The sequence below is a fragment of the Vigna radiata genome, chromosome 4 (assembly GCF_000741045.1).
Source record: "Vigna radiata var. radiata cultivar VC1973A chromosome 4, Vradiata_ver6, whole genome shotgun sequence".
Lineage (NCBI taxonomy): Eukaryota > Viridiplantae > Streptophyta > Magnoliopsida > Fabales > Fabaceae > Vigna > Vigna radiata.
Window position 1 is genome coordinate 18,715,640 of NC_028354.1, and position 21,153 is coordinate 18,736,792.

General features: G+C 35.5%; 4 protein-coding genes across 6 annotated transcripts; 2 read left to right on the forward strand and 2 right to left on the reverse strand.

The window, feature by feature from the left end:
• Positions 1-572: 572 nt before the first annotated feature.
• Positions 573-9,155, reverse strand: LOC106759501 (kanadaptin). Of its 2 annotated transcripts, XM_022780056.1 has the most exons (12): positions 8,725-9,155; positions 7,729-7,808; positions 6,837-6,892; positions 5,514-5,562; positions 4,211-4,357; positions 3,935-4,030; positions 3,024-3,137; positions 2,725-2,855; positions 2,232-2,479; positions 1,198-2,052; positions 1,063-1,113; positions 573-950 (listed from the first exon to the last, which is right to left on the reverse strand). In XM_022780056.1, exons 1-11 carry the CDS (start codon positions 9,056-9,058, stop codon positions 1,064-1,066), a joined length of 2,160 nt encoding a protein of 719 aa, XP_022635777.1. In that variant the 5' UTR covers positions 9,059-9,155; the 3' UTR covers positions 573-950; position 1,063. The 2 variants fall into 2 exon arrangements, with proteins under 2 accessions (XP_022635777.1, XP_022635776.1); XM_022780055.1 differs by having other exon boundaries at positions 573-1,113; positions 8,725-9,153.
• A 905-nt stretch (positions 9,156-10,060) lies between these two features.
• Positions 10,061-14,084, forward strand: LOC106759362 (pentatricopeptide repeat-containing protein At2g31400, chloroplastic). Its single transcript, XM_014642507.2, has 4 exons — positions 10,061-12,244; positions 13,080-13,296; positions 13,492-13,676; positions 13,762-14,084. The coding sequence occupies exons 1-4, from the start codon at positions 10,284-10,286 to the stop codon at positions 14,027-14,029; spliced, it is 2,631 nt and encodes an 876-aa protein (XP_014497993.1). The 5' UTR covers positions 10,061-10,283; the 3' UTR covers positions 14,030-14,084.
• Positions 14,085-14,677: 593 nt separating this feature from the next.
• Positions 14,678-18,090, reverse strand: LOC106759572 (pentatricopeptide repeat-containing protein At3g29290). Of its 2 annotated transcripts, none has more exons than XM_014642806.2 (2): positions 15,737-18,090; positions 14,678-15,127 (listed from the first exon to the last, which is right to left on the reverse strand). In XM_014642806.2, the coding sequence occupies exons 1-2, from the start codon at positions 17,936-17,938 to the stop codon at positions 14,963-14,965; spliced, it is 2,367 nt and encodes a 788-aa protein (XP_014498292.1). In that variant the 5' UTR covers positions 17,939-18,090; the 3' UTR covers positions 14,678-14,962. The 2 variants fall into 2 exon arrangements, with proteins under 2 accessions (XP_014498292.1, XP_014498291.1); XM_014642805.2 differs by having other exon boundaries at positions 14,678-15,130; positions 15,737-18,089.
• Positions 18,076-21,029, forward strand: LOC106758489 (putative UPF0481 protein At3g02645). The gene is made up of 2 exons (XM_014641409.2): positions 18,076-18,172; positions 18,947-21,029. The coding sequence occupies exons 1-2, from the start codon at positions 18,138-18,140 to the stop codon at positions 20,613-20,615; spliced, it is 1,704 nt and encodes a 567-aa protein (XP_014496895.2). The 5' UTR covers positions 18,076-18,137; the 3' UTR covers positions 20,616-21,029.
• The last annotated feature ends 124 nt before the right edge of the window (positions 21,030-21,153 follow it).

Here is a 21,153-nt window from a genome sequence, read left to right on the forward strand (position 1 = left end):
CAATTCTCATTTCTCGCCAACTTTAATAGTTCTTATTTGAGATCCAAATTTTCTTAACTCATTATGTGGTTTGTTTTTTTTTAATTTGTTTGTTATTGTCTTTACTATGACGTTGAAAACTTTGCGTAACTCCTATCACCACAATTAGTTTGTTATATTTGTTATTGTCGTTAAACCTTATAAACCATTATGTAGTAGAACACAAACCGGGTCTGGTCAAGAGTCTAATACAGGCTGATCTAGTTACTGACAATCTTAATTTTCATAATCAAATGAGTTATAAAATGTTCATTCCATTAGCCGAACAGAGGAATCGTACCGATAGCGTAGTATAATTACTATAATTCAAACAAATATCTCTTCCATATCAAAGTATTTTTCCCCCTAATTTGAGGTTCAATAGTCATCTTTAACTATTGTCCCGTATATTGTCCGATCGGTATTCAGATAATTTTTGTTGTCCACTTCACGGGTATTTGGCTGTACCAATACAGCTAATATTATCAGCCGTAATTAACAATGTATTTCTCTATATTGTTCCTAGTATTTAACCATGTTTAACGAGAACTATAAAAAGAAAACTAAGAATTTTGTTGAAATTTAAGAGTGCAGGCAGCCTCCTTTGATCGGAGCAATTTCGGTAGACACTTATCACAGCTAAAAAGTTATAACAAAGCCCTCCTCTGAAAAGCACCGACATTTTATAATGGCATCAAAGCAGGCATTACATTCCAAAGGACAGTAGCATGAGTTTTGGGTCTAAACTGCTTTGTTATTTATAATCAGAACAGAATGGCGTAGCCTGCCTCATCTGACAACGGTATCAGTGAAGTACATCTGTCTGTCACTACATTTAAAAAGCTTTCCAAGCCGCCAAGTGTCTGCTACATCAATCTTTTCACCAACAAACTTCATCATCCTTTCACTTCTTTAAAAGGGATTTGAAGTCACTGAAAGTCATATTTAACCAAAACCCTGCTTTTAAGTGTATCAATGCTGAGTAAAGTATGCCTGCTCCCTGGCCAATATTTATATAGGTAAATGTTAATAACATCAACCGACCTTAGTAGCCCAATCTATCATTCAAGGAAGTACGTCCATCACCTGATTGTCCTGCACAAAGCAAAGCAATGTATGATCGTCCAATAAAAATGGAAATTCAAGCACATGGTCAGATCTGAACCAAAATATTTTTACCTTCAGGTGGAATCCAGGAGTCATAATCCATCTCATTATTCAAGAAGGACGGTTTCTCAGGCCCAAGCACTCTTTTAGGGCCCCTCCTCTCTTGGGCTTCACTTTCCTCCTCATCATTAGTATACAGCCCTCTATTGTGCTTCAATAGTAGTGCTACAGCATCCTCAGCCATTTTTTCCCCTGACGTGGAAGATGTCAATTGTTGAGAGGTGTCATTACTATTTGCCGCAGTTGTCTCAACTTGCTTCCGTTTCCTTAAAATTAGACCAGCAGCAGACTCAATTTTCAATTCCGTTGAAGCCTTTGCACTATCACCACTGCCCAAAATTTTGCCCCTGTCCTTGTAGTCCACAAACTGATTGGACTCGTCTGTGTCATGCACGTTCAGAGAGGGCATCGACTGTTGGGTATCATCTGCAACTCTATCCTCTACAGCTCCAAGCCATTGGGGCTTTGGTACAGCAAATACCACATTCTCAGCCTCCAACTTGTCACGAGCAGGTTCTGACTTGTCTGAACCCGATGTTGCAGCTATAGCCTTTTCTCCTTCTACACAGTCATCTGATTTGACAGAGGTCTCGCTGCTTTTAATCAGGGTTTCCGCAGGTGGTTTCTTAACTTTCATGTTATCTGCCTTTGCACAAGGCTCACTGCTTTTCTGTGCTTCTACAGGTGGCTTCTTCTTGACGGTAGAGATGTTTTCAGATTTTTTTGGTTTGGGTTCTTGAGCCATCAACTCCCTTTTCTTGGAAGCTTCTCCTGTTGGGTCAGCAATCTTCAACAGGTAGCATACTCTATCAAGCTCAGACTGAAGAGTTGACAATTCCTTTTCAAGTTGCACACTTTTATCATACACTGACAGAAAAGATCAGAATGGGTAAACACAGTCAATTCTCTCTAGGTGCAATTTAAGACATGACGTTGCACATAATAATACATAAAATGAGGAAAAATGAAACAAGGTACCGAAGACATTGTACTTTTAAACAACGTAAAACATTGAAAGGTTAGTATATTTAGTTAAAGGAACTCACCTAGTTGAGATGACAGCCCTGACATGTACGCATCAAGTGAGTCATCAACTTCATCTTGGGTAGCAGCCTTTGACTTTGACAACATATTGTTCTTTTCAATTGTAAGCAACTCTTTCTTTTCATTCATTTCATTGGTGATGGCATCTCTCTTATCAAGAAGAGTATCCGCAGTCTCAACAGATTGGTTGTCACCAAGTTTCTGATGTGAAGGCTTTTTCTTGGTACGGTCATAAAATTCATCATCATCACTGAACAATACAAGTAAATACCAACGTGCACTTTAGTTTTGGTACATCACTATAAATATTGCAGCATGACAAAGTCAAGCAAGCACACTAAACATATTGCACTTGCTTCACACCAAAAGAACAAAAGATAATATATATACAAGCAATTAAAGCATTTAGCAGCAGTTAATATTCAGGAATGAAACTCATCTAAAAAAATTTCACTTTCACAAAAATAACTTCCATTCCATCAATGATATTTATACCTAACATATTCTTCTTCTTCTTCAATTGCGCCTTTCTTCTTGCCATGAGACATTTTCCCTGTACGTGCACCAAGACTCTCTCGAATACTATCATTCAATGTCTCTTCCAAGTTTTCGAGTTCTTCCAATATCTATTCCATTAAAAAATTTCAGCTAATAAGCTCACCTGACAAATATTTACCCAATTGAAAAGATAGCATGATGGGAAAAAAATTTATAATTCTAAAACTGCTGACAATCACAGAAGAATATTAAGAACAATATATAAGGTTCTAGTCAAATTTATTTTTCTCTGATACCTGCGTTATTCTCTGTTCATTCCTAGCAATTTGAACCTGTTGACCTTGAGTTAATCCACCCTGAGAAATGTCTTTAACTCGTATAGAATTTATTTCTTTCTTCATATTAGCAATCTGAACAAAGGAAGAGAACACAAATGACTATGGTTAATAGGTGTTAGAGTAAGCGACTGTGTGCATCATTGCGTCTTTTGGTTACATTATATTGTAATACTTGCAACTTAGTTAGACCCGTTAGTATAGTTAGCTCCCTAGACTAGTCTAATAGTATGCATATAAAAAATATTGGAATCCCTAGACATTGACTTGATTGAGTTCTATCGTATTTTCAGAATTAGAAAACCTCTCTTTGAAACTCTAGATGGTATTATGAGCTTCTAGAGCCTCAATCAGGGCTATGGATTCAAATCCACCAATCGGATCTTTTTGGTGGTTCTCTCTAAATATGATCACAAGGCAGGAATCGAGAATCCTGCAAACTTGGGAGTTGCAGGATCGATTGCTTGCCTCACTTTCTTCTTCATTACTCACTCATGAATTTGGTTGCAGAAATTCATGGCAACTCTGGGAAACTATTCATAATCACTTTCATGCTAAGATGAAAGCTTGAGCTTGGCATCTGTGCATGAAGTATGCAATGCCAAAAAAGTAGACTGACCGACTGGTGAACTCTTCTTGCAAATAAAAAGCCTAACCAACTCTCTTATCACTGGGATCTTTACAGGACATTTATATTTTAAATCATATGGTTAGCATTCAATTTGAGGATTAGATATGATGATAGGTTGACCATTGACGGCTATAAAAATTAGTGTTATATTCAGTTGATGAAATTTTCAACGTGATAAAGTATGGATTATAATTCAAAATAAAAGAAAGCATGTGAAACCAAACTTAAAGGAAAGACTCGCCTTTTCCATTCTTTTGATTATTTTCTCACGGGTTTTTTCCTGTTTGTCTGTAAGTTGTCCTTTGTATGACTGCCACGTTACTTCTTCAGCATCATCCTGAAATTTCAATCCAACAAACTAATGAATCAGAAGACATAAATACTAAACAGCCAACTCGAGTTTTAAAAGAAAAAGGTAGATTCTGAGGTCAGAACATGTAAAATATTCATAATTAATTATGTAGTTCAAACAAACAAAAAAGAATATATAATCATATAATTACAAGCTCCTACAAACCTCTTCTTCTTCAATAGCATCCTCACCCATGCCCCAAGATATACCCTCAGCAAGGGATGCTTCCTGTCTTGCTCTTCGCACTGAAGCTTCCCTATCTAGCATTGCTTCCCGCATCTTCACTTCTTTCATAAGTTTTGCATTAGTTTCCTACAAAATAAGTCAACATAAAAAATAAAAGGGTGAGCTGCAGTAATAATCAGATAAAAAATTATAATTTTGTCAAAAAGTTAAAAAGTAAAGGGTGGAGAGAAGAAATGTTCGACCAAAGATGGTTATAGCCCCTTAAATTTTGAGTTAAAAAATAAAACATGTTTAAGACATCAAATGAATGGTTTGTCTAATTAGATGATGTTTCATCAGTAGGTATATTAACGTTTCAGTCCAAACAAGGACCTTGCAGGGCATAGTCCATAGCCTTTATGATATAATCAATGTTTCATCTTTTTTAACTAATATTATTCAAGTATACTCTGTTGTTTTGAAAAGGTACGATGGCATCTGCGCTTAATGCAAAGGCAATCTATTGGTCAAAGCCAACCATCAAAACATCCACCTTGAACATAGAGGGCAAGGCGTCCAAGAAAGATGCTGCAACAAGTCATATTAGTCATACAAGCAGGTCTCACTACCAATGTCAGTAAGATAAAAATTGCTTTATCTAATCAAGAAATCAAATTGGTGAAATGCATTACGTCATTTAATGCATCATAATATCTTTCTCTCTAATTATATATTAGACCGGGCATTGGAAACTCACAATATATCTCCAATGGCTATATTCTAGAGTTTGTTTCTCACACAACCCTCATTTAATGAAAAGTTGAATTTCAACTGAAGGTGAGTGAATAGTGCATGAACCATGCTCTCAAAGCCAAAGGGCACTTGCATGAAGGGTTGTGTTAGATGTATAATATAAAACTATTCATGTGTCTTTAACTAACAATTTGACTTTGGGATAGTTGGCCCACAATGTATTCCAGTTCCATAATTACTCAAGTGATGATAACTGAAAACAACATTTCTCAACTTAATAAGGACAGAATTTACTAAATATAAAAACAATATAAATAGCCCACTTAGAGAATGCATTTATCAACCCAAATATAAATATGACAATTATTTGCAAAAAGGAAACACAAGAAAGGAAATTTCTGTAAAATCAATTAAGCCCAAGCACATAAAATACGGGAAGCTGGGACACTTCCTTTTTTCCCTTTGAAGAGAGGTAGTGGGACACATTGTCCAACAGAAAACAACAAATGGTTATAAATGTAACAGTAAAATAAAGAATTCAGGATCTTACAGGAGGCATCAAGTCAGGTGGTCCTTGAAAAATGAACATGCGAGATGACCTGTGAATGTAATACAAGATGAATGCATATATACAAACATAAAGTAGGAAAATAAAAATTCTTGCAGATGAAAATTCATCCAATCCTATCATCTTCATATGTACACCATACTAATTAATAGCAGAGCAGCCAACTCACCAAAAATGCTATAGCAGTAGTGGGATGACCACTACTTTAATCCATTTACACCAGGTGTAAAACTAAGTCAAATTACATATATGATAACTTTTTGTACAGTGCAAATTCAATCAATCCAACTATTGAAGCTAGTTATATTATCTTAGTGATCACGTCTATCAAATTTCACATAATTTAAATTTATATACACAAGTTCTCTAACAATAAATATTTACATATTTTTAAATATCATATTATTTATTAAAATTAACTGATTTGAAAATTTTAAATAATTTTTAAAGTGTATGAAATAGTGTATATGTGGTCTATTTAATAAGTACTGTTGCATTGATTAAATTTGCATTCCACAAGAAGTTATTCAAGGTGCAATTTGACCAACCCTACACATACGCTAATAAGTAAATAAAAAAACCTAAACTTTAATTAATTAAAAATATCACATTAATTTTTAATTAAAAAAAATCATCTAAATATCCCCAAGAATGTTATGACAACAAACAGGTTTTAGTCATTCCTAGGATTCATAATCCCTAGACATGAAAATTTTGTTTTATACCGAATGCCAAATGTTAAAGAATAATGAGCCTAACCAACCTGTAACAGAATTTACAGAGGCAAGGTACGACGAATAGCAGAAGATTGCATTCAGAAAGAAGTAAAGGGGCAGAAGGATAGCATGTCCTCCACCAAAAGACTACTAAAAAGGAAAAATCATAAGAAAACACCAAAGAAAGTGATCAATCATAACAACGCATAACGACATCCTTAATCTCTACACAAATCTGAATTTTGCAAGACCTATAAAAAGATCTTGAAGGTAAAATATCACATACTAATTCAAATGGACTTGTTACATGTCAAACAATTCAACTGGACTAATCACATATCCCTTTAAGAAGCTAGAGTTCCTCAAAAAAATCTGCAACTAACTACTCTGAATGGCTTAATAACTGCTGCATGGATTGTAACAGTAACAGATACCTAGTAAATGAAATAGATTAAACAAATAAACTTATTTCTCGTCTGAAATAATAAAAGAGAAGTAATAATAGCTTAAGTGAGAACTAGAACAGTATGGGCTAGAGGAAAAGACTTGTTTATAAGCATAATAGAAAACAAACCAAAGAAATACCTACCTGCCAAATCGAATGACATCACCAACATGCAAGTCAACATATGTGTTCTTTTCCACCTAAGCAAAAAGGAAAAGTAAAAGGATTTATGACCCTGATGCTATAATGTTTCAAAATCTGCAGACATTTTTCCTAACAGCCGGGCCCAAATATTGCAATAAAACACAATAGTAAATGATAATCTTTTGAACAGCCCAACCCAAATATTCATGAACTAGGGTGAAAAATGATAAATTAAATCACAACTAAGGTGACATTCAATTGATTATTGTGAATTTCATCAATTATAGGGTTGCTAATATAAGTGGGGCATACAAAATATTTTATGTATATACATCATTTGGATCAGCACAATATCAAAATGATAATCTTTGGAAATTGCTAATGAGTTTCACTGCAATGTAGCATTGTTATTCCCTGGATAAATAGATTGTTTTTGCATTACAAAGGATTACAAACTTAATCACCTTCTCACTAGCTAGTACTACACGAGACTGTTGCCAAGATCATTTCTGTGGAGGGGGGAACATTTTAGATGCAGCCCAAGTAGCAAATGAAGTAATTAAAGGTCTTTTAAAACATGGGTTAAGTTAATCACTTTAGGATAAGGTTTTCTGCCAAGAGTATCTCTGACTGAACCATATCAGAAAATAAGCTTAGCTGACTCTCCTACAGTCTACTTAGTAGTGATGGCAGAGATACATGTTAATTTGAAAGCATTAAATAGTAGAAAAAGGGAATTCAAATAAAAAAATTATTTAAGAATAAGAGCTTATATAGCAAAATTGACAATTCCAGCATCTCTTCCACAGTATATATTCCAAACATGAAATAAGTCAGGAAGAGCGAAAAGTATCACCAAAATTTAAGAGGGAGAAGAAATGCGAGATGATACCTGATTTTTGTTCAAAAAAGTTCCATGAGTACTCCCAAGATCATAGAGATATGCATCGCCACTTCTCTTAAACTGAATAACTAACAAAAGACAGATGAAAACCTTGGTAAGAATCAAGGACGAGCTTTATAAATTGCTAAAATATGTGAAAATTATTTTATGTTAAAAAACAATTTACAATATCTCCTTAGAATAGTTTTCCTGTTTCCTTTGTTTTCATAAGTCGTCTTATCTTATCTCGTGATTTGTCACCCTATTTAACTAGGATTGTGATATTGTATTGATATGAATAAGTGCTAGTACTTACGTTTTGTATAATGTTACAATACCAAAGAATATTACTCAAAATCTCTATTCTTTCAGTTGCCTCCTTTAATATCTAAAACCCCGTAATTTGAGCAAGAACGCCACAGTCTAATTGATTGACAAATATTGGTTATGAAATTCACTAAGATTTCCATAACTTCAATGTGACTTTTAGATGCTTTCAAAATGATAGTGCACGCTGAGATGGGTTTATATCACGACTTGTGGTAGGAAATAATCAACTCTAATCTTCTTGAACTAAACAATTCAACTACTTACTAAGCATATAGAAATAGACTTCCACTTTGTCCATGAAAATAATGATCATATTCGTAGGAAGGTTGGAAGCATATCATGTACATGCTCCAACTTTGTGGGGGTTGGGGGTGGGGAGTGGAATGATAATAAATGTCGGACACCAGACTAATTCAAATTAATATATCCTTCATCAAAAATAACAACATAGGTCAAAAACCACCCAATGTCTACGGAGACGTCCAGCAGCTAAACCTCAACACGTCATATGAGTAGAATCACAAAAACAGAGAACATCCGCAACATAGTTTATCATAAGCAAAGCAACTTTGCAGTATGAAACTTCATTCAACCAAAAAAAAATCAGCCGTATCGGGTCTGAGATAGTTAGTGTCACGCAATTCAGAAGAGAGAAATATACGAAAGTGTGCATACCAGCATGAAACCTAGAAATAGTGGGGTGCTCGAGCACGAAGTCGCAGAGATCCAATCGGCCGAACATGTAAGCTCCTTTCTCGCACACGTCGAATTTGTCGATGATGGAACCGTCCTTGAGAACCTCCAGGTAGAACTGGTGACAAGGAGAAGCGCTCCACGGGGGAATCTTGTAAGGAACCGCAACACCNTGAGAGGGAGGCTTGAGCGAATCGCGAGGCGGCGGCGGCGGCGAAGGTTGAGGTTCTGTTGAATCGCGAGGAGGAGGCATTGAGGGGGCGGTATCTGGTAAATTAGGGTTTATGGGGGGAGGGGGGCCCATGGAGTTCGTCATTGCGATTCTTCGCAACCCGGAGAGAGGTGTTGAAGTTGAGATGTTGAAAATGCAGCAGCAGGGAAGTAGAAGATGAAGGCGATGAATATTCAAAACTTAAAAATTAAAAAGATAATAAGAAATATTTTAAATAGATTTTTTTAAATAAATGTATATTGTTGTTGAACTAGTTTTGTCTCTATCTCAATTTTAACTTCTTTTTCTGGTTTTTAAATAAAATTTTAATATCAAAATTAATTTTTGTATTTGAAGGTGAAAGAGTCTATCTAAATAAGGAAATTAAATTTAATAATCTAATTTATATTGCTAAAATATTTAAAACAAAAAAATATTTAATTTTTTTAAAATTATGATTTCTTTTATCAAACTTCTATTTTTAATCTAACTTGTAAATTCAATAATTAGGATTTGAGCAATTTTAACCAGATAATGAGAACCGATTAAAGTTAATCTCAGAACCAAATCCGTCTAATCATAAACTTATGATTGTTTGACATTCACTTTGCTAAATTTATTTAAACAAACTAGTGAAAACTAAAATAGGACAATTTATGTAACAATTAATAAAAAATAAAATTGGTCTAAAATTTAAAAAATAATTAGTTATTTAGTATATAAAATTATTTAATACAACCAATATAAAATATTTATATACAAAAATTTATCAATACGAATGTTTTTTTTTTTTCTAAAATAGATAATGTATACTATATATGGAATAATAAGAAGATGAACTTAAACAAAAGATTCAAAAATTAATTGAAAAATAATACTTTATTCTAAAATTAAATTTCAGATGTTTTCTTACATTATACAAAATACAAGTCATTAATAGTTCCAAAATGGGTGTTAAACAGTCTAAAAATGTAATTAGTCATCATAAAATTAAAAAAAAAAAAATGGGTAAAGTGGTATGTATGAGGCTAAAAAATGATACAAAATCCTCTTTTTAAGTCTTGTCTAATTATTTTATTATATTATTATAATGATAATAACAAGAGTAGCTGAAAGAGCAGCAGGGTAAAGTGGTTAAACGCAAAGGGTATAGGAGATGAACATAGGATAATGTCTGTCTGCAAGAGAAAAAAAAATTGAATGGAAAGTTCTGAACTGAATCATCACAGTCTTCTTCTACCCACCAAGCTTTATAAGCTATCACTCAATTAGAGCCCCAAAGTTCTCATCTTTTTCCTTATCTGGGATACCCTTTTGCTTCAACTGTGCAATGGCATCAACCCCAACTACCCCATCCCACTTTTCCTCCGTTCCTCCGAGACCCTCCAACAACAACCAACGCCACCACCATAACCAGAACAGGAGCCAGCACCGCCGCAATAACAACCGCAATCGGTGGGCTTCTTCTTCTTCTTCTTCTTCCACCAGGTATTATTCACCTGCATCAAGTGCAGGTGCAGGTGTTCCCTCTGCAGCTGCCACTGCCTCAGCTGCATTTTCATCTTCTCTGAGTCCGTGGCTCGGTGGCCAGAAAACCCAGCTTGCGCCCGAGTTTTCTGGTCGGCGGTCCAATAGGAACCCAGGGAAGATGAACTCCGGCGGCCCTAGGGCCGTCCCAAACAACCAGCAGCACTCCAAGGCGGCTGAGGAGGTCCTGCATAGCCTCACCAACGCTGGTAATGATGTTGCTGCCATAGATAGTGTGTTGCTTAATTATAGGCTTTATGTTGCTGAGGATTATGTTTATTTGCTTAAGGAGTTTGCCAATACCGGTGACCTTTTGCTAGCTACTAGGACCTATGATTTTGCCATGAGTAGGGCAACTGATAGTACTTTCATGGGGAAGTTGACCAGCAACATGATTAGGACTCTTGGTAGGTTAAAGAAGATTGAGCTTGCTCTGAATCTATTTGAAGAGTCTAGGAGTAGAGGGTACGGAAACACTGTTTATTCTTTTTCTGCCATGATTAGTGCTCTTGGCAGGAATGATCGCTTTCAGGAGGCTGTGAATTTGTTTAGGAGCATGGGATACTTTGGTTTGGAGCCCAATTTGGTCACATACAATGCTATTATCGATGCAGGGGCCAAAGGGGAAATTGCCTTTGAAATAGTTGTTAAGTTTTTGGAGGAGATGATAGATGCAGGTTGTTTGCCAGATCGGCTTACCTACAACTCACTTCTCAAAACTTGTGTCCCCAAGGGTAGGTGGCAATTGTGTAAGGATTTGTTGGCTGAAATGGAAAGGAAAGGGATTGGGCGTGATGTGTATACTTATAATACTTATGTGGATGCACTGTGTAAAGGTGGACGGATGGATCTTGTCAGGCATGCTATTGATGTTGAGATGCCTGCTAAGAACATTTGGCCCAATGTCGTGACTTATAGTACTTTGATGGCTGGCTATTCTAAGGCTGAGCGCTTTGAAGATGCCCTAAATGTGTATGATGAAATGAAGCACCTGTTGATTCGGTTGGATAGGGTGTCTTACAATGCACTGGTTGGACTATATGCAAATCTTGGTTGGTTTGAGGAGGCAGTGTGTAAATTTAAAGAGATGGAGAGTTGTGGAATAAAAAATGATGTAGTAACTTATAATGCATTGATAGAGGGATATGGCAGATACAACAGGTACATCGAGGTCAGAAAACTATTTGATGAGATGAAAGCAAGACGCATTTATCCTAATGGTCTAACTTACTCGACATTAATTAAAATATACACTAAAGGTAGAATGTATGCTGAGGCAATGGATGTTTATAGAGAGTTCAAGCAAGAAGGCATGGAGACAGATGTTGTATTTTACAGTGCTCTCATTGATGCTTTATGCAAAAATGGTTTGATCAAATCTTCTTTGAGGCTGCTTGATGTGATGATAGAGAAAGGAAGTAGGCCAAATGTTGTGACTTACAACTCCATTATTGATGCCTTCAGAGTAGGACTGACACCAGCTCTGGAATGTGGGGTTGATACTTCTTTTCAATCCAATGACCTTCAAATTAAACATCCATCTTCTACTGTGAGTACCTTTCTAGATCAGAAGACTGACAATGGGAACAATGATGAAATCATGAAAATGTTGGAGCAACTTGCTGCAGAAAAAGCAGGTCTTACGAAGAAGGATAAGAGAAGCACACAAGACAATTTGCACATAGTGCAGATCTTTCGACAAATGCATGAAATGGAAATCAAACCTAATGTTGTCACATTTTCAGCCATCTTGAATGCTTGCAGGTAGCAGATAACTATCTGATATTTCTGTTTGTCTTTCACCCATTTTATTCTATGTATTCACTTACATGTTACCCTAGAATAGAATAGACAAATGAAAATGGAAAAGGTATAAGCATTCTTTATCCCCTTAGTAATGAAGCATTCATAATTCAATATTGTTCACACCCGTTAGTTCTGTGGCAGTGTTATTTTATATTCTACTTTTTTCTCAGTTTCTTTTTTTCAAGTTATAGTTACTATGTATGTCTATGATAAGATGTACTCTTAGGCTTGGGTTTTTTTTTAAAGCTTAATTTGCTATATAAGAGGGGTTTGTTGCTGTATTATGTCTTTTCTTAAATTATTATTTAAAAGTATTGGCCAATTTTCTATACTAAACCTTTTGTTCTGTTTCTCTAATTAATAACTAGAAAACCAGGTATTTGGCTGTGATTTATTTCACTTTGTGAGTGAATAACTCCTTTTGTCAGCTGTATTCTGTTATTTAGATTTTTACATCTGTCATTATCACTTGATTTCTGTCAGTTATTTACAGCTGTCACTGCTAGGTTTTACACGAGCTTCTGTAGTTTACAACTTCTCTATATTTTCCTCTCAGCTTTTCTCTTAATACACTTTGTCCTATCATTTTTATCTTCCTAGTTATACAGAGTGCTACTTCTTCAACCCAAAGGATTTCAGACATTACCTTGTTATGGATGATGTACTCGATGTTCTTTTACTATTTGACACTGTTACTGTTTCTGCTTTCCTTTATTTTTTATTGTTTGTATTTTGATACTCTCAAATAAATACAACCAATTATTAATTGCGTAATTTGATGCGTTGGATGCAGTTGTTGTGAGACATTTCAAGATGCTTCAAAGCTATTAGACGGGCTCCGTGTGTTTGATAGCCAGGTCTATGGTGTAGCACATGGCCTACTTATGGGTCATGGGCAAGGCATATGGGATCAGGCTCAAAGGCTTTTTGATGAACTTGAGCACATGGATTCTTCAACAGCATCTGCATTTTATAATGCTCTGACTGATATGTTATGGCATTTTGGTCAGGTAAAATTGAGTACTTAGAAATTTGCTACTTATGCATCTGTTACCTTTGTAATTTTCTACGACATGTGTTGTATTGCTGTCTCATCAGTGGAATGATTAATATTAGGAGTTTACAGTAGATGCACCCTCTCGTTTACATTGATCTAACTTTTCCATTTTTTTTCTGTTTTTATAATAAATTGATTTTTGCATCAGAAACTTGGGGCTCAAATGGTTGTGATTGAAGGGAGAAACCGAAATGTGTGGAAAGGGGGCTGGTCTACTGAATGCTTAGATCTACATCTGACGTCTTGTGGAGCAGCTTGTGCAATGGTGCATTCATGGTTGCTCGAATTGCGAACCACTGTTTTTGGAGGACAGAAGCCACCTCCTATATTGAGGTTTTGAAGTTTTCCCTCTTAAGATTATTGTTATCCTTTAATTAGATTGGTGAGGATTGAAGTTGTAATCATAATCTTTTTGCAGCATATTAACTGGATGGGGCAAGCATAGCAAAGTAGTGGGCAACGGTGCTTTAAGAAAGGCTGTTGAGGCACTCCTGAATGGCATTGGTGCACCCTTTCAGATAGCTGAGTGTAATTTGGGGAGGTTTGTATCAGAAGGAACTGAAGTAGCTGCCTGGTTGAGACAACCCAGCACCCTGAATGTGCTACTTCTTCATGATTACATTGTTTATTCTCAACCAGTCGAGAGAAACCAAACATTTAACATACCATCTCTTGGAGCTTTGTAGTGATCAAGTTTTTAAATCAAGATTCAAATTATGAATTGCAAAGTTCATTTTGAAATCATGAATTGTAATTTGTATTGCACCGTGAGAGTAAGAGAAATGAAAAGTAACTTCAAATCTAAGTAAAACTTCTATTCTGGAAGAATGGAACCGAGACAAGGAAGTGCTTATAAAAGTACATGAGACAGATGAAGTAACGGAATAATTAAACATGGTAAATTTTATAACTGCTACTTGATTGAATTTCTTACATGAAAATTGGTGAAATAAAAACTGCCATTGTTGAATTGTGATCCATGTTAATAATATGAAATTACATAAATTCATTCAGGTACTGAGATAAATCATTTGATGTTCTTATTAAATAAATTAATAGCTAGAAGAGAATATAAAGTATTCGAACATTTCACCTTAGGCTAGACCATGCAAAGTGTATGTTACATTAAGACCCCCAACTTATACAGCAAATGATATAGAGTTCAGGTCGATCATGAAAACTATCTAGCAGATAAATGGAAATTATAGAAGGCATTCATCAGCAAGATAATAAACACAGCAAATACTTGTCAATTTCTAAGGGTAACCTTAAACTACACGATACAAAGTTTCAGTTCGGGGCAGGGGTTGATCTCTTTAATAAAAGGAAAAATGTAGAAGACTTGGGCATTTTCATCATTTACATACACATCAAACAAGAAGCATCTTTACAACCCTATGCATGAAAGGAAGAACGAAAGAAAAGAGTGAAGGTGGGAGCTATACAGTAGCCAGAGAGTTACAGTAGCATTTTGGTTTGCTACTCTCTTGCGAAAGCCAAACAAAAATTATTCATTATTGGATCGGGTGCCTGATTCAGTTGACTGTGATTTCTACTCCTATTGCTCATCATTTCGAGACTGTTGTATTAGTTACGGTAACATTTTAATAGATTACAAGCTACTTCCTTTTCCTTATCATACGAAGCATAAGTACTTGTGTTTTGACATCAGGTTGAAGACCACTTTCTAGCATTTTTGTGTAGACCTTATTTGCCAAGTTAACATTACAGCGTAAGCACAGCCCTTGAATGGCAGCGTTATAGAGAGTGGCATTCGGCATGTTCTGCTGCATAAAGAACAGATAGAAGGTCAGATATATGTGAGGCCAGAAAATAAGGTTAATTAATTAATACTCTAATTGAATTTATAATTAGTTGTCTCAAAAAGGAAAATTTGGATCCTAAATATACATGTACACATACATAATACTCAGAATGATTTGCACATGTAGCTGTGAGGTGGCTCCTATTTTTCATAGGAAGACCAAGAAGTACTAAATTTAACCGTCTGTTGCCTTTCTCAAGGCTAAGTTTTGAAAGATTACTATCTTCTCAAAATGATTTTTGAGAATGCTTCCAACAGCACTTAGCTAGTACTAAATGATAGCCTTTTCCATAATTGATATAGTTTGCAGTTCAAAAAAGTAACACAGAAAAATCATAAATTAGTATCATCTCAAGGATGTTTAAGAATGTTTGCAATAGCACTTGGTACGAAATGAACTCTTTCCGTAATTGACATCATTTACAATTCATAAATTGGCATTGGTTAACGGGCTATCTCTTTCAAAAATGTTTCCAACTGAGAAATATAACTCTATCCTCCATAATTCTTGTAACAAACTAATTCCAGACAAACATTGCTTAGAAATTTTAAAATGCCTTTTACTCACATTTAGGATTTCTTCCAAGTTTTCCCAGAGATTTCCTCGAACACAGCATCTAACTACAGACAAATAAGTAAACAAGTTTGGACTGCACTTCTGGTGAACCATGTGCTTGTAAACCTGCAGTGCAATTGATGACTTCCTTGCAAGCTCACAGGTCCTGATGACAAGATTATATGACATTGTCAAATTAGACAGTCCAGAGGCTTCCATTTGCCACAAAATTTCTATAGCTCTCTCCCACAATCTAAGCTTTGAGCAAGACACTAAAACAGTATTGTATAAATGAATATTGAATTGGGATGTTTGATCTCTTTCAATCATCTCAAAAAGCTCAAGAGCTTTGTGATGCCTATTAGCCTTGTTTAGTGAACTTAGTAGGGCATTGAATGTATATGCATCTGGTTTAAGGTCCAATGACTTCATTGTGTTGTAGATCTGAAATGCTTGCTTGAGTTCCCCTGCTCTGCCAAGTGAGTTAATTAATGCATTGCATGCAACTAAGTTTGGCTTAAGTTCACCCTTCAACATTGTCTTAAAGACACTTAATGCAGCATCCCATTTTCCCTCCTTAGCACACACACCGATGATAGCATTTAATATATTGTTGTCTGGTTCAAACCCCTTTTGAACCATTTCACGGTAAGCATAAAAAGCAAGGTCACTTTGGTCACATCGTACAAAACTATTGATCAATAGGCGATACGTCACACAGGTTCCAGCACACCTATTTTCCTTCATACTCTTCCACAACTTCTCTATTTCATACCAATTGTCAACATTTCTGCAGATAGATATCATGGTGTTGTAAACAATTGCATCAAAATCCTTCTCCACATCACATTCACTTTCCAGTTCTCTGAAGAATCTAAGAGCTGAATCGCATCCATGAGCTTTTGCATGTGCCATAAGAATCAAGCTATAAGTATGTCCGGTAGTTATCCCTTTTGCTCTTGTAAAATTGAACACTTTCAAGCAATCATCATACCATCCATTTCTGAAAAGGCTAGAAACAAGAGAATTACAAGCATGGATATTAGGAGAAAGACCCGATAATTCCATAGACCTGAAATACTCCATTGCACTTCTAATCTTGTTAGTTCTGCTAAGCACCACAATCCTGTTAGACAACACATTCTCATCCATCTCCTCAAGAAAAATTGCCCCTTGCTCCATTATTAGTCCCGTCCCCTCTGAAGCTGATAAAGTAGTTTCCACATGTCTAGAATAAAGGTGTCCACCATCGTCTGCTTCTCCCCAGGGAGCCAATTCCTTCTTCGCCCCAATATATACATCTCCATTTGCTCTTCTTTCGGCATTGTTGCTAAAAACATTATCATCTTGTGCTCCTCCCCACGGAGGCAATTCCTTCTTGGCCACAAAATATGTATCCCCATTCGTTATTCTTTCAACGGCATCATCATTATTGTAGTCAAAATCATCATCACCATCATCTGCTTCTGTCGAGGTAGGCAATTTCTTATTGGCCACAAAATAAGCACCACCATGTGCTCTTCTCTCAGCATTGTCATTACCATTGTTATTTCCGTAATCCTCTTCATCATCTTTGACTACTGCCCAGGGAACCAATTCCTTATTGGACACAAAATATGAATTAACACCTTCCATTCTTTTATCATTACCATTATTATCATCCAATTCGGGATGTAGTCCCTCCTTGGACACTATAGATGTACCAAACTCTTCTCTAACTGCAATAATATCATCATCAACACCATCATCATAATCTTCTTCTTGTTCTTCCAGTTCCACTTCTCCCCAAGGACACAATTCATCCTTGGACACTATAGTTGTATTAAATTGTCCTCTTCCTTCAATATCAACATCACCATCTTCCAGCTCTACTTCTCCCCAAGGCGGCAATTCCTTCTTGGACAAAAAAGAGGTGGCATCAACTATTTCTCTCCTCTCACAAACAATATCATCAACACGTTCTTCTTCTTGCTCCCACAAACCAGAGTCAACAACAGCATGAACCGAGTCCCTAGGCTTTGGAGGGGATTCATGAAACCCTGTCGACCCAATTGAGTATTTTTGTTGTGACAAGAAAACAATGCCAAGGTATCTATCACGCGTTTGCACATAAGCTTTGGAACGAATAGGAGCACTGAGAAAGGGAGAATAAGAAAGCTTGAGAAGACAAGTGTGAAACTGAAACGGGAAACTCAACAAAAGGGGCATATCCATATACTGCTATGGAGGAACCACCGAGAATAAAACAACAAAGCATGACCCACTGCATGAAACGCTAAGAATCTAAAGAAAAATGGAAACTTCCAGAAATTGAGAAAGAAGAAAGCACCAGCAGCTATGTCTCTCGCAGAACCAAGAAGAAGCTTTGGATAGAGGCTTGGTTGAAGATGAATCCTTTTCATGCGAGCCGTTGATGTGTGAGAGATTAGATGAACGGCAAGAACTCAGGTAATTAGCCTTGATAATGTGATGTCGGATGCAGATAATAGTGAGATTTTTTTTATTATTATTATTACTAACCAATAAAATTTTAAAAGATATGTTATTCCACACTTTTTCCCACAATTGATAAAATATTAAAAATTATCAAAAAATACGAAACTCGAATTTTATTTAATTATTTTCTCTCTTAAGTTTGTAAGTTTAAATAAATTTTAGATTAAATATATGTTTTAGTCCTCGTATTTGTAGGCCAATTGAGAGGGTTTAATTGTCTCAAATTTACAAATATTAGGATGCAATTGGGACAAGAAAAAACAGATAGGATTTAATTGCCTCAAATTACAAATATTAGGATGCAATTAGGATAAAAAAAACATGAGAACCTAATTTAGAATAAGGAACAAATACGAGGACTAAAAGATATATTTAACTATTATAAAAAAAAAAGGTTTAGAAGGATGTTCTCGACATTTTCAAAATTTTATTCATAATTAAATTTCACTCACAGTGGTTTCATTATAAGTAACAATGAAACATAAAAAAGAAATTGTAAGTTTCTTGTTTATGTAAGAAAATGTTAGAAGTTTCTTCAACTTACGAAATTCATTTACATTTAAGCATATGAACGCTGTTTTTACTATTGAACCGAAATCTGTCACATAATGGACATTAATTAGTGATATTCAAAGCATAATTCTTCGCAGTTTAAATTCCAAATTTCAGCAAATATAGAACCAAAACAATTCATTCTTAATTTCTCCAAAACATGTCTCATGTTAGATGCATCACACCAAATGAATCAAAATCCAACTTTGATGAGGTTCGGTGGGTGATTCAAATACGTGATACTCTTAATGAAGTGCTTGAAGATGATGATCAATTTCCTGTGTCCATCTTCAATGTGCCTAAGACCCTTATGGCTACTGATCCTGATTCTTATATCCCTCAGCAAGTTTCCATAGGGCCTTATCATTGTTGGCGTCAAGAACTGTATGAGATGGAGAGATATAAAATTTCTTCAGCAAAAAGATTCCAAGAACAGCTACAAAACCTCAAGTTAGAACACATAGTTCACCAGTTGATGAAGATAGAAGAGAGGATAAGAGCATGCTACCACAGGTACTTAAATTTTAATGGCGAAACATTGATGTGGATGATGGCTATTGATGCCTCCTTTTTGCTTGAGTTTCTTCAAGTGTATACCATTCAAGATGAAACAATGATGATTCCAGGAGTTTCATCAAGAATGTCTCATTTGATGGATTATGCTGGGAGGAGAATTGCTCATAATGAAATCTTGAAGGACATAGTAATGCTTGAAAACCAAATTCCACTGTTTGTGCTGAGAAAGATGTTGGAGTTCAAATTCTCATCAACAGAATTAGCAGATGAGATGTTGCTTTCCATGTTGATAGGATTGTTTAAACAACTTTCTCCTTTCAAGGTGATAGAGAAGGATTGTTCAGAGATCAATGTCTCCGAGTGTGCACATTTGCTAGATTTTTTGTATTCTATGGTTGTGCCTAAATTGGATGAACAATCAGATGTTATCCAGTTAGAGGATCATCAACACAAAGATAATGAAGACAACGAAGAATCATTCTTGAACTATGCCAAGAAATTTCTTTGTGAGGTTTGGAGCTTTCTTTCCAAATTGGCCTCAACTTTAGTAAACTTAATTAAGAAATTCCCAAACTGTAGAACCATGAAAGTTATCACTTGGTTGCCTTGGACTATAATTTCTAACCTTCCTGGAGTAGGACTTATAAAGCAACCTGTTGAATACTTATTTTTCTCCGAAGAAAAAGAAGCCAGAACTGCAGAAAATGGGAATTTAAGCTCAGATAATGACACCAACAAACCACCCTTGATGGAGGAAATTGCTATTCCTTCCGTCACGGAGCTCTCAAAGGCTGGGGTTTGTTTCATGGCCACCAATGGAGACATATCAACCATTGGATTTGATGCAGAAACAGTAACACTGTACCTTCCAACAATTGGTTTAGACGTAAACAGTGAAGTGATACTGAGAAACTTAGTTGCTTATGAAGCATCAACTGCATCAGGGTCACTGGTTTTCACCCGTTACACAGAATTGATGAATGGGATTATAGACTACGAAGAAGATGCGAAGATTCTTAGAGAAAAAGGGGTTATTTTGAACCATTTGAAGAGTGATGAAGAGGTGGCTACCCTGTGGAATGGGATGACCAAGTCCATTAAATTGACAAGGGTGCCATTCCTGGATAAAGTCATTGAAGATGTTAACCAGCATTATAATGGTAAAATGTGTATCAAAGTTTTGAAATTCATGAAGCTTTATGTATTTGCTTCATGGCAATTTCTAATATTCCTTGCTGCCATCTTTCTCTTATTGTTGATGTCCTTGCAAGTATTCTGCTCTTTCTATAAATGCAATCGCAGAAACCGCGTCACTGAGACTAAATGAATCACTTAAGGAAATTATATTTTCCTTGTTCAATATTTTAATGTCTTCTACCTTTTACAGAAACAGCAGGAAAATTTTTAGCATTGTCAAATTAAGTCATATCAGTGGTTTATACTTAATTGAATGACAAGCATATATAGATAAATTCCTTGCTGGGATCCTTTTTGGTTAAAAGTTAGCACAAATATACCCTTTTATGTATGAATTCCCCCTAGTCTATCCTTTTTTTCGTACAACCTTAACCATTAATTAAGGCATAACCATCCAATTATTTCTTTGATAACATTATTACCATGTAATATAAAAATATACTCAGGAATCTTGAAATGTTCTTCCACTCTGGTCTTCTCTTCTGGCTTTTTGCAAATAGAATTTGAAATATTTATAAACATATTCAAATAAAAATACAAATGTTGAGCAAATGAGTTTCTAGCAACATTTCCCAGAGATAGACACCATCAAGTTAGCACAATATTTAATTTGAAAAAACTGCTTTCAGGGACAATGAGTATACTAAGTAATTTTCAAATCTACAACT

Bases quoted from the DNA above. Each gene is read 5' to 3' on its own strand.
- LOC106759362 (XM_014642507.2), top strand. From the start codon at position 10,284: ATGGCATCAACCCCAACTACCCCATCCCACTTTTCCTCCGTTCCTCCG. The intron at 12,245-13,079 runs GTAGCAGATAAC...CGTTGGATGCAG, and splicing joins GCCATCTTGAATGCTTGCAG to TTGTTGTGAGACATTTCAAG. The intron at 13,297-13,491 runs GTAAAATTGAGT...TTTTTGCATCAG, and splicing joins TGTTATGGCATTTTGGTCAG to AAACTTGGGGCTCAAATGGT.
- LOC106759572 (XM_014642805.2), bottom strand. From the start codon at position 17,938: ATGGATATGCCCCTTTTGTTGAGTTTCCCGTTTCAGTTTCACACTTGT. The intron at 15,131-15,736 runs GTGAGTAAAAGG...TTCTTTATGCAG, and splicing joins ACTTGGAAGAAATCCTAAAT to CAGAACATGCCGAATGCCAC.
- LOC106758489 (XM_014641409.2), top strand. From the start codon at position 18,138: ATGTGTGAGAGATTAGATGAACGGCAAGAACTCAG. The intron at 18,173-18,946 runs GTAATTAGCCTT...GTCTCATGTTAG, and splicing joins GATGAACGGCAAGAACTCAG to ATGCATCACACCAAATGAAT.